General features: G+C 37.4%; 1 protein-coding gene across 1 annotated transcript in view; it reads right to left on the bottom strand.

Moving 5' to 3' along the window:
- Positions 1 to 13643, bottom strand: part of CACHD1 (cache domain containing 1) — a 226434-nt gene that overhangs the window by 109778 nt on the left and 103013 nt on the right. The window contains exon 3 of the mRNA XM_003921472.4: positions 5264 to 5412. Within this exon, the coding sequence (XP_003921521.2) occupies positions 5264 to 5412 (149 nt within the window). The remainder of the gene's footprint in view (positions 1 to 5263; positions 5413 to 13643) is intronic.

The raw sequence follows: 13643 nt of genomic DNA, 5'->3' as shown, positions 1-13643 counted from the left end.
TCACTATGCAGGGTCTTGTGCAGAATAATTAACTTCTAAGGTTCCTGTGCAAGAATGTTAAGAGTTGACTGGTCTGAGAAGGAAAGTATCAAACCCATCTGAAAAATTAATTTTCTGCCACTTTACAGGTTCTCTCAGTTGTCATCATACTACAGCCTTCAGGGTGTACTGAGCAGAATGCTCTGTAGTAGAGCTCTTCAAAGTTCCTCTCTCTTCAGAACTGGACATTTTATTTTTTAAAAATACGCACTTTTAAGCACTAATGAAGAAAACCAAATATGGATTATAAATCATTAACAATGAAAAGTTACACCTGAGACAAAAAGTAAAAATTAGCCATTAGTTAAAATTACTTCTAAACACATTGTCTAGTTCTAACTAATATTTAATACATTTGGAAAAGAAGCAAGGTCACTAGGCCACAGGCAGTTAAAACGTTAGTAACAAACAGCCATCATACCACTGGGTCAGTGCTGAGTTAAAAAAAGAAAATAAAGTTTGTAAGGCCCAGATGACTTAAGAATTAACAAGAGATTCAGAACTAAGACTGGAGGTCTCTTACTTGAGGTCCAATTGCTTATATTTATTATAAAGACAGTATGAATACATATACATATGGCCAGATACAGTCCGCAGGCATAAACAGTTTTAAAGAGTTTGCTTTATACAACTATAATATCTTACAGTTTAGAAGGACTTTAGCAATAATGTTGAGCCCATTTTTCATGAACGTTAGTCACTATTACCTCTCTATCACTTTCAAACACTTGGTCACATTCACTTATTGCCTTTATTTAAAATAATTCAATTTTTATTAGCTACATTTATTTCAAAAAGAAATGTTATTACCATTAGATATTCAATATTCACTGTTGACATAGTGAATATTGAAATAAATACATAATCAAATAAAAAAAAAGTCTAAGTACAACCTAAAAACATCTCCCCTATAACAACCATGTGAGGTAGGTACTCTCATTATTCTCATTTCACTGATGAGGAAACTGAGGCTCAGAATAAGTGACTTCCAAAGGTCCACATGAGTACATGAGATTCAAAACCAAATCTCCCCAGCATTAAAAGTTTTTAATCACACCCTTAAAGTGCTCCAAAAGACTAGATTTTCCTTCCCTCACGTAACTCCAACATGAAGCCGCTGAGATTCAAATGGAGACTTTTTGGAAGGATTGGAATATAGGAAAGTGTCAGCTGGGTACAGTGGCTCATGCCTGTAATCCCAACACTTTGGGAGGCCAAGGTGGGTGGATCACCTGAGGTCAGGAGTTTGAGAACAGCCTGGCCAACATGGTGAAACCTCATCTCTACTAAAAACACAAAAATTGTCTGGGCATGGTGGTGCACCCCTGTAAACCCAGCTACCTGGGAGACTGAGGCAAGAGAAGCACTTGAGCTTGGGAGGTGGAGGTTGCAGGTTGCAGGGAACTGAGATGGCACCATTGCACTCTGGCCTGGGCGACAGAGTGAGACTCTATCTCCAAAAGGAAAAAAAAAAATTAGAAAGAAAAAAGAAAAAGAAAAGGAAGGGGTGAACAACTGAAATGTGTTCAGAAGGTACCCCAGCCCTTAGAAAATGCAGATAAGGCACTTTGGGAGGGACTGGAACCAAAGTGGCTAGCTGAGGATTCATACCCTTGTTCACCCCAACATCGTTTCCATTTTTAAATTTTCACTAATAAACTGAGGGGCTCCTGTGATTTTAGAAAATGCTTGTGTTCAGCCAACGTCTAGAAAAAAGCATCAGCTCAGGGTTCACTCCCAAAATTCCTCCACACATTTCCCTGAAAGTGGGCTCCATTCAAAGCCAAGTAGATGTAGTGTTATAGATGGCAGTCCTCACAGGCTGCTTCCTATTGCAAAAGATCTCTGCTGTTAGGTATCTTTTAAATTTGTCGAAGGAGGTTCCACCTGTATTGCTTATCTGTACATTCTTTGATTGTTTGACTTTACCTTCAGAACTGCCTTGGTTTTCCAAGATCTACCCCAAGTAGTTCTTGGCTCTGTCAACTACTCCTGGCCGGGAGATAAGACTGCCACCTCTGAAGGAGAAACATTCTCTCCTATTAATCTGCTTACTAGATAAGGTACAGTTAAGGTCTCATGGATGTTCAACTAAACTAAATAAGAAGTTCCTAAGGGGCAGAAACTACAGTTTATGTTTGATTGTATTAACAAAAAGGTTGACTACCGGGTTTTGCCAAGTTAAATGACTTCTGTCCCAGACCTGACGCCTCATCTCAATATATTCAAAATGGAAGTCACTATCTTTACTCCCAAACTTAATGCACACATGTGTGTTCTTGGCTTTTTGGCTAATGTCAAGTGTAATGTATGCATGTGTATGTGTATGTATGTATGTATGTATGACCATTCTCACAATTCAGCTTCAACACGACTGCCTCTTACCATCTCATATATATGTATGTGATACAATTTTCATAACTAATCTTCTATTGTTAGAAATTTAGAGTATAATTTTCTCTATTATAAATGGTTCTATGATATTTTTCTTTACATGTTTATATATTTTTTATGACGTTCTTCCTAATGGCCAGATGAAGAGGCATATTTCTAAAGTTTGTAAAAGCATTTCTGATACAACCTATCTGGTATAGTTCTCTGCTTTGAGGAACCACAATACCTCTCTGCTATGTCACATTTTGCCCTATTAATTATGCTCAGTATTTGCCACTCCACCACCCATTAACTTGCACATTAACTTACACATAAGAGAGTAGACACACTCTTATACATTCCTATATTTAAATCAATTCGGATTCCAACAAATAGTATAAAAATTAAATACAATGTCCAGGTGCTACGGGTAAAACAGGATGAGGTGTAATTCCTGCCCAGAACAGAAGGGGAGGCCGACTCACAACACAGTCTGATACATGAAGTTCTATACTATATAGAGCTGTATGGAAATTACTATGGGAACAAAGATTCCAGGAACAAAAGACAGTAAGGAGAGGAAAGAAAAGGCAATTGGAGGCTTTGGAGAAAGGGCAAATGTTGAGTTGCTCCTTGAAACATTCATAGAAATTCACCAGGTAGGCCAAGTGATTGGGTAGGTTCACCAGCAGCAGCCAGCCAATTCAAGTTTAGGGTTTTTTCCCCTCTAGAGCACTAGTTCTACCTAGGAATTTATGAAGACCCTAATCTGCTAAGGCAGGGTTTTTCAGTCTTGGCACTACTGACATTTTGGACAAAGTAATTCTTTGTCTTGGGGAGCTGTCCTGTATATTATAGGATGTGTAGCAGTATCCCTGGACTCTTCTCACTAGATGCCTGGAGCAACCATTTCCTCCAGCCTTTAAGTTGTGACAGATGAAAATGTGTCTGGACATTGCCACATGTCTTTCCCTAGGAGAAAAATGCATTAATCTAGCTCTAAGAACTTCTCCTTACCTTACTATCTTTTCTCCCTGTCCTGAAAATGATTTCTTCTTGAGGCCCAAAACCCAACTGGACCCTCATCTTATTTTTAGATAGTGACAAGCTTGTCAAAACATTAAGTTAATGTTGGCCCACTATAAAACATAATCTTTGATTATATCTTATATGGTTTGGTTGTGTCCCCCACCTAAATCTCATCTTGAATTGTAGCTCCCATAATCCCCATGTGTCATGGGAGGGACCTAGTGGGAGGTACTTGAATCACGGGGATGGGTTTTCCTGTGCTATTCTCATGATAGTAAATAAGTTTCACGAGATCTGATGGTTTTATAAAGGGCAGTATCCCCTGCACATGCTCTCTTTCCTGTCACCATGTAAGATGTGTCTTTGCTCGTCCTTTATCTTCCCCCATGATTATGAGGCCTCCCCAGCCATGTGGAACTGTGAGTCCATTAAACCTCTTTTCCTTTATAAATTACCTAGTCTCAAGTATGTATTTATTAGCAGTGTGAGAAGGAACTAATACCTAACAAACAAAAATTGAAATGTTCACTCTGATATGAAGATATACAAATATTTAATATTACAGCTAATACTGTTTAGAACATTTCAGTTTACAAAATATTTTCACATTTGACTTCACTGAATGTTTACAACATCCTGCAATATTAGTTATTGTTCCCATTCCAGAAATAAAGACAGGGTTGCTCAAAGACATCAAATATCCAAAGATCATGTGGGTACTGAGTGTTAGAGGTAGAATTCCTACCTAACAGTCTCATTCCAAACTATATATGCTTTCCATTTAGCTTAAAGAACAATTAGTATGAGTTTCTTCAGGCCACAGACAGTGTAAGCCAAACAAAGTCTCATCTTAACATCATATAAATGGAGAAATAAAATGACTTGAAGACGCCCTGCTACCTACAAGCCCAGCAAGAAACCATAAGTAAAAACTTGCTTATGGAAACAAAGCATCATTTAACCACAGAAAAATGTTATATCCATTCTTTGCCTAGCCATAAGAGTACTTGTTATGCAAAAAGAGAAAGAATACTAATTAACACTTACACTCATACTTTAAAACATATTAACATCTTTTATTTATTCTAAATAGCACTAGAAAGTTAGTATAAAATTACTTTCCACATTGGTAGAAAACTGAGCATAAAAACAAACATTAAGTAACTCGATGAAGGACACACAGCTAATTCAAGCCCAAGTCAAACTTAAAACTATGCTCTTTGCACCTCTATGTAAGTGTTCCTTCCACTACAATTTTCAGCATCCCATAGCCCTATATCCCTCCAGATATAAATATCACTAGGTCAACAAATAAAAATATCCTCAACCATGCAGATACAAATCTTTTCAATACAATCTGAAACCGCATTTCCCATAGGAGTTTTAAAGATAGTATCTACTAAGGTAGTGGGATTTTTTTTGGTTACCTTTTAAAGACAAAAGGCACTCCCTTAATTAAATTAAGCAAGTGACATGGCTTAATAGTTGACTCAGGACGAAGTATTTCCAATTTTTAATTTTCTAGGTTTAGATTCTGTACTCAAATAAATAGTTGGTACTCTTCAACCTGAATTTCTTCAGCACTAAAATGTGAGTAGGGAGGGTCCAGGAATTTCCTGGCTAGAGAACACTGAATCACATTTCTTTAAAAATTACTTGTCTAAAGATAAAGGGCTTATCTTAACAAGCGGGAAATGACTTGAGTTACACAATTTGCAATACAATTTGCAATAAATAAACACAGGTATTTTTAAAATGAAATGAAAAGTATAAGCCATTCCATTTCTGGTTTATACAACAACAAAAAGTTTTAAAGTCTTACTCCATCATGGAAGGTGGGATAGTACAGCAGTCTTGAATTGCAGTCAGGGGAGAGGTCAGGTGAGCTGTATAGGATGCTTCTACAACTTGCTTGTTGCGATTGACCACATCCAAGTAACGGTTGAACTTCTCTCGGATTTTTTTGGCTAGCTGTGGGATGACAGTGAGCAAAATAAATAGAAAGTTCAAGGCAATAACCCATTGTATTTTTTTCCTAATAGCTAATTAATAAAATGTGTCACAACCTGCATATATTAAAATTCAAATAAAACAACACACACCCACATTATATTCCACTGTGTGGGTCGAGATAAAAATTGCACAATGCCTAGAAGTCACAGAAGGATACTCAGACAACGGTAAAATTGTATCTTCTTATAACAGATGATAGCACATTAAATAGAACAATACCCATCCATAAAACACCTTGCTGGAAAAAGGAAAACAAAGACTGTTGACGTTATTATTGTCAATGTGACTGTGGGCACTGCATGTTACAGAGCAATAACAACTGGGACAAAATAGAATTATCTGTTATTTGTGGTTCTGGAGTCACCGGTTTTCAAGGGGGGTAATACAAGAAGGAAAGGAAAAAACATTCAGTACCTTCTGCTACACAGCCCCAGGGGATGCCATTCTCAGTCTTGCATGTGAATGGCAATTCCCTGGAGTTGTACAATCCATATAAAATGAAATGTACAGTTAGAAATACACTTGTGCTTGGTTTGTTACACATTTAAGATGGACAAATGTCTTTTTTAACTGCTGTAAACAGAACACTTCATCATGATTTACTTTGATGTGGGAATAATAAAAGCAAATTGGTGAGCATATTGCTTTTTCCTCCATTGTTCCCATCAAATACCACGGCTTCATCACAGATCTCCAAGGAAAACTGTGTTGTTTTTTTCCTCCCCTTAAAACAAAATCTTACCCAAATGAAATGACTGATAGAATTGTAGCTAATTGGTTTTGTAGTGCTATTCATTATCAACTCACTGGAGGAAAACTAATAATCTCCTTTGGGTCATGTGTCTCACACAATCCAATAGCTTCCAGGCTGAGAGCATGGAGTCAAATCAAAATATCTTCATTTGTTATATTCAAGCCAATTTTAAATGTTGATTTTGTTCCAGGGATATTCTATAGCTCAATTAAATAATTGAGGGTCTCAGCCTTGCTAGAAATTACATAAACTATAAAGTTTAGAAAAACTTCCAGACATAACAAAGGGATATGAGTATAATGTTTAATTGGATAATGGGTTGTCCAAGTTCATTTTATTATTTTCAAAGGAGGGGTTGTGTGTCTTGAAAATTTATAAGACAACTCACAATGCTCCCTGACCTAGACTTCTTACTATTAAAATAAAGTAGGTTTTCCTCATTGAGGTCATTGCATTAAAAGATATAAACCCAGATTAATTTAGATGTCTGGTGGCTTTGCCACTCTCAGGGGACATTTGGAGAAAATTTTGATTGTTACAACTTGGTGTAGAATGCTACAAAGTAGATAGGTAGAGGCCAGGGATTCTCTTAAACATCCTACAATACACAGGACAGCATTCCAAAACCAAGAATTATCTGGCTCAAATGTCACCAATGGCCCAGATGAGAAATCTCAAAATCTCGATTGATTGCTTTTTTAACAGGTGCTGGAAAATAACTTTTTAAACAAAAAATTCATATTTTATTAAGGATATTAATATAACCTTTTCAGGGTCTCTAAAAATCTTTAGCAGTATCCTCTGTTTGTAGTCAAATATTAACCAGAAGTTTTATTTAAGGGCTATTCTTGGGTATGAATTCTGACCAATTTATTTTTTCTTTCCAACATTTATTTTAGGTTCAGGGGGTACATAAGCACGTTTTTTACATGGGTAAATTGTGTGTTACTAGGGTTTGGTGTACAAATGATTTTGTCATGCAGCAAAACTTTGATTAGAGAAAAATCAGTTAATTATCCCAATTTTCAATTCAGGCAATAGGTTCCAAACTGTTCTTCTATTTGAATTCTCCACCCATCCAAAATGATACCTTAACAGGGGGAAAAAAATCTAGTACATTTCAACAATTGCAAATTTTTTCATTCTTTGTTTTTCCTTCCCCAAAGTAATATAAAACAGGACATCACATGTGGCCCACATATGAAGAGTGGACTATTCACTCATTATCAGAAGTGTTAACGTGGTTTTTAAACAGCAGCTTGCAAGTAATCTAACAATCTTCTTTTCATAGACTTTCACAGTCAATGGGCAGTAGAGGATGCGAGGGCAATAGGCCCAGCTTGAAAATTTAATATATATTCTCATAATGCCCTGCATAACCCTCTCATAACACACATTACATTTAATGCTGTTATCTTTTTTAACATTTGGCTATTTCATGAGACTACATGCACTGTAAGGACATAAGGTCTCGTAAGATAGGCAGATGTTAAAAGATGACATACGATATATGTTTTTGTTCACCATAGTATCTTCAGGCTCCAGCACACTGCCTGACATTGCAGGCATAGAAAAAATATTTAATGAAGTGACAAAGATTTTTAACATTCACTCATGAGAGTCATCAACCCTATCTTCTGTTCTAATAACAAACTCTTTTAAAACATATTTATTTTTAAAATATACAACCATATGTATTTCTGGAAGTTCCATCAGGAAAACAAGTTACAGCTTTCTTTGTAGGTCGTGACTACAAAGTAGTAAATATCATTAATTACAAAAAAGTAAATATCATTAATTTCCCACCTAGGAGTATTAAGAGTGTATAGTCCTTTATTGCCCTTGGAAATAAATTTTGTGTGACATAATGAAGATATAATTAAAAGAACTAAATTTTGAAACATCTTCACAAATTCACTTCAAAATAAAAACAAAATTTGTAATCATATATCCTTCTCTCTCATACACACTCTTAATATTTAACTCCACTTGAGAAATGCCCAAGGGTCTCTTCTACCCATTCGGCAGATTCTAACTTTAAAGAGTCAGATTTAGCTAACGTCAGATATTATAATATGGTCCACTGCCCGTTTCTATATGGGCCATGAGCTAAGAATGATTCTTACACTTCTAAATTTTTTTAAGAAGAATATTTTTAATATTTAATAATGAAATTCTAATTTTACTGTAATATTTATTGGAACACAGTCATTTGTTTACATGTTGTTTGTGGCTGCTTTCATTTTATAATGGCAGGTTGAGTAGCTGGAAGAGTCTGTATGGCCTGCTTTGCTATAGGTGGAAGTCAGGGGCCCTCATTTATCCCCAGATGAAACCATAATCCCAATGTGGTATCATAATCCCAGTGTGGTAGTTTTATAAAAATTTGCTGCAAATTCTTTAATAGGTCTTTCCCTTTGGCAGGTGGAGGTCTATATTTCCCCCCATCACCACCGCTTAAATCTGGGTCGGCTTATGATGGCTTGCTTCTACTAGTGAAGTACAGAGAAAGTGATACTACGTGACTTCTAAAGCTAGTCATAAAAGGACATGCCTCTCTCCTGGAATGCATACTCTTGGTAGCTCTCAGCTATGAAGCTATAAGAAGTCCAAGACACATGGAGAGGCCACAGTCAGTGCTTAGTTGGCAGCTCCTTAGCTTAGCATGTCTTTCAAGTCATCCCAGCCCAAGTTTGTGGCATGAACCAAAAAATTCCCAGGTAATTTCAGCCCCCCACAGTGGCCCCTTGATGAAGCCATGGGCATCATGAAGCAGAGATAAGCCATCTTTACTGTGCCTTGTCAAAACCCCGACCCATAGAATTTGTAAGCATGTTTGTTTATGCCACAAAGTGTTGGGTGGTTTGGGGTGTTGTCTGCAACAACAGGAAACTGGAAAACGCAGGATTGGCTGAATTCCATCCTAGGATACGCATACTGACGCGAAGTGAAACAAAGCTCCTAAATGTAGGCACTGCATCTAAATTACCAAGATTATACTCTGTAGGTTTTAAACCTGTTGCAAGAGATTTCAGGGTACTTCAGAAAATTTTAACAGCTACCAGGACCTTACAGTGTGAGTTTTCTTATATCAATGAGTTAAGTGACGAGCCCAAAGCCACAAAATAAGGTAAACAGTCATTCACTTACACAAATTCAAAATCAATGTGCTCACTCGCTGGCTGGTGCCTCAGACAAACCAAACCTAAAAGAAGCTGCAATGGTGGCTTGAAATATTAAAATACGACAAATCACACAGGCTGGGAATTCCTGTTAATGTAATCAGACAAGGCAAAAAGCAGAGTGTTAAAAGGTCCTCAGCTCTGGGCTGGCTGTGGAACTGAATTCTCCTTGGGGTTGCAGGGTGACCAGTTGATGGGAGAGGGGCCCTGGTAGAAGTCTGTTTTATTGGGGATTGGGGTGGGGTAGAGTGTATGCCTTTGCCTTCCTGGTTAGGGTGGCCCTTTAGTTGCATTATTCATCAATAGAGACAGTAAGCACCAAGAATTCAAAATCCAGATACCTATGGTACTTAACAAAAAATGTCAAATCCATGCTCTGTCTACCAGGATTCACAGCTGCCAGTCAGAAATTCTCCTATCTTTCATGTAGTGACACCCTATCTTGCCTTACTAAGAAAAGTAAAAATGCCAACATCTGCTGAGTGCCAACTAGTACAAGTCACAATTTTATGCATCTCACATGCATACATCAACTTAGTCCTTTGAAGGATCCTGTTAGGTGCACACTTCCATTTTCCAGAAGTAGACACTAAGGAGTAAGTAATTTGCTCATTACAAAGCTAGTAAGTGGCATGGCTGAAATTCAAACCCATATTCTGACTTCAGAGCCTAAGCCTTCAACCTTTATGCAACATTGCTTCGCTTTGCAATATAGAGATCAACCCTCTCCCCACATTTCTTTTCAAATCAATTTTAACAAATGCTGTGAAATGCCTGGCAGGATACCATAAGCTATGCACAGTCTCATTACTTTATAATAAAAATTAGATTTTTAAAAATTGATATGATTTCTAATAATATTCTTCAAAATTCCTATGAAAATCAAGTACTTGGAAGAAGCTGCAAATTGTTAAATTTTACCACCAATATAAAAAAGGGCCAGGCACAGTGGCTCTCACCTGTAATCCCAACACTTTGGGAGGCTGAGGCAGGCGATCACTTAAGCCCAGGAATTCGAGAGCAGCCTGGGTAACATAGTGGAACACTTTCTCTTAAAAAAAAAAAATACAAAAAATTAGCCAGGAATATTGGTGTGCCCCTGTAGTTCCAGCTATCCAGGGGGCTGAGTGAGAGGATCATCTGAGCCTGGGAGGTTGAGGCTGCAGTGAGCCATGATTGTGCCACTGTACTCCACCCTGTGATACCCTGTCCCCACCCCCCGAGAAAGGGGGTGGGAAAGATATGACCACATTTATTATAAAGAATCCCCCCTACCAAAAAAAAAAAAAAAAAAAAAAAAACGACCAAATCGATGCCTACCTAATATTACCTGAGTACTGTGGAATAAATTACATTCAACTATTTTAAATTGTTCAAATTATCCAAGGGGGTTTAGTTGCTTTGTTAGTAATCCAGCAAGAGAACAGAGTGGTTGTATTGTTCCTTTTCTTCAGAATCCAGTATTTTCTGAAAGAATTTCACCTTACTTATCTACCATCATAGGATAGTAAAAGAACATTGTGATTCCCAGTTTTTAAGTGAAGAAACTGAGGCATCTGGAGCTTAAAAGTCTCTTGACTACCAGGGGGTATTCTTGCCTCCCTCCACCTCACTGCCTGACACGAGCTCCCTGTGTCCTTCTGATGAGGAATGTGACAGTGATACACTATAGAAACCTCATCTCATGCTCCACTATTGCGATTTTTTTTCCTCCCTCTAAAAGCAATCTCTTTTAGCACGCCAACCAAACCCAGGTTGCTTGGCAAGCATAACAGAATCTCAGAGTAAAGATAACCCACAGAGAGGTTAATCCTGAATGTATCCAATAAACTGAAGAGGACCGACTGACCAATGTAGAACCTTACAAGAGACCAGACAGATTCTGGGTCTGCATCCTGCCATGATCCCTGCAGACAGAAGAAAACAAAGACATTCTCAACAGAAAGCTACAGGTGGAACCACAATCCTCCTCAGTGTAATTAAAAACATTTTTCTTTCCACAGCTCAGCTTTCATCTTTTATCCTTCTTTATCCTTTCCCCTTCATCCCCTAAGGGGTTCCTGAATGCTGATGAGACAACAGGACTAAAACCATCTTGTCATCTTTTGGGTCAATTCTCAGGCTAGCCAACATCCAGCCATGGGTCAAATGATCAGTAGGTAGCGCGCGGTCCCCATGGGAACGGATTCTAATTTGTCATCATCTCCAGTGACAACGTTTCATCACAACATCAATGAATTTCTTTCTTGCTGAATTTCTTTTCCCCTAATTTTCCCATAGACATTTCTGTCATTTGCATACATCCCCAGAGCCCTTTTCTAAAAGCTCTTTTTACCTTAGCTTTACACTTCAGAAGATTGGGGGTGGGGTGGGCACATGGTTAGGAAAAGGTAAAAGAAAACAAAACCGCAAAGGCATACTGTGCACTTTATCTATGTCTCCTTCCTAAAAGGAAGGGCCGGAAGGAGTTTTGAATGTTAGGGAAAGCTTTATTTAAAATACATAACAATGAAGCTGACAGGCACAGACAGGAAATGTACCCTAGGGACTGAAGATTCACAGCAAAATTCCTATTGAATGTAGAGGAGTTTAACATTGGATATTCAAAAACCTTTGTGCCATGATAAGAATTTAATAGTTGATCCTTCTTTCCTTCAACTCTAGCCTTATTACTCAAGAATAAACCTTGCGTTTTGTTTGCTATAAGTTTCAAGGTTTAGATATTTGAACAGATGTGACATAAAAATAATTTTAAGCACAAATATTTAACGACTCTGAACATCACATCACTGCATTTCAAAGTTCATAGAAAATATTCTCATTGTTTCATGTTGTACATCATATACAGGATATAAAAAATGCTCCAAATCTCTGCTATTATTAGTAATAGTTGTAATGGTTCAGACAGACATAGAGCTCTCTCATTTATTAGCCAGGAATTTGGGCAAATTCCTTGACTTCCCTTAGCATCAGTTCCTCATGAGTAAAACAGAAATAATATCCCTTAAAGCACTTATTGTGATGTTCAAATGAAACACAGTGAATGTACTAAGACTAGGACAAATACAAGGAAGTATTCTTACTGTCACAGTGGACAGTCTCTGGCCTACAAATGTAGTCATAACTGGGGAAATACTGTGGGGCTTAAATTTTCTAACAATGGAGCTAGAAATAAAGAGATAAATCTGTAAGTAATAAGCTCAATGTTAACTAACCATTTTATTCATTTAATTCATCCACATGGTTAATTCTAAATGGGAAATCCAGCACAAGGTCTTGTGGGGAAAAACATTTTTTCTTAGATTGAAAGCAAAATGGCACAGAGGGCTGGAGTCCAAGAGAAGTTTCAGTTAAATTCAGCTCTGTCATTTACTAGCTAAAGGAGACAAGGCAAGTTATTTCTCTAAAGCCTCAACTTAATCATCTCTAAATTGGATACAATAATAAATAGCTGCTTTGTGATGTTGTTTCCAAACTAAGTGGGATAAAGTTTGTAAAGTATTTAGCAGAGTGTCTAATGCATTATAAGTGCCAAATAAACAGTAGTGGCTGTTTACTATTATTGTAGCGGTTATTATTGTTTGAGGAACTTAACAACTGGCTAGGTACTCACAATGGAGAATCCAAAGAACATTCTCTGTACTTGGATAAGGGTGAGTAGTCAACACAGTCAGGGTGGAATGTCAGCAGTAGGTTATGACATTACGACAGCTGTCAGTGACTCTTCTAAAGCACTGGGTCATACAGGATAGGTAATTACAGTCTTGGGCAGCTCAGACATTTTATGGGATCTTATTTTAAGAATCTAATAATGACCTTACTCTTGTGTTGTTGCATTTTACCATTTTCAAAGCATTTTTAGCTGAATTGTCTCATTTGTGCCTTATAACAACCCTGAAAACTAGGCAGAGCAGATAGTCTCTCTGTCCCAGTTTTACAGTCAAGGAAATCGAGGCTCAGTGGTTTGCCCAAGCTCATGCTGGGTAAAGGTAGAAAACAAAAAGACCATTTCTTCTAATCCCTAGCTCAATTCTCTTTCTTCTCAATTCCTCCCTCAAACTGAAGAAAAATGTGAACTCTCCCAGATCAAATTATCTAAATTCTACTAATTTCTTCTGGTTCCAGCCCAATTTCAACCTCTTTGAAACCTTCTCAGTCCTTCTTTTCCAAATTTCCTAGGACTCACCATTTGTTCCATTCACTCTCTGCTTCACACTGTTCTTGTTTTTTCCTCATTTGAAGACCCCGTTTTT

This window comes from Saimiri boliviensis, chromosome 11 (genome assembly GCF_048565385.1).
Source record: "Saimiri boliviensis isolate mSaiBol1 chromosome 11, mSaiBol1.pri, whole genome shotgun sequence".
Classification (NCBI taxonomy): Eukaryota; Metazoa; Chordata; class Mammalia; order Primates; family Cebidae; genus Saimiri; species Saimiri boliviensis.
This window is presented reverse-complemented; position numbering and strand designations above follow the sequence as displayed.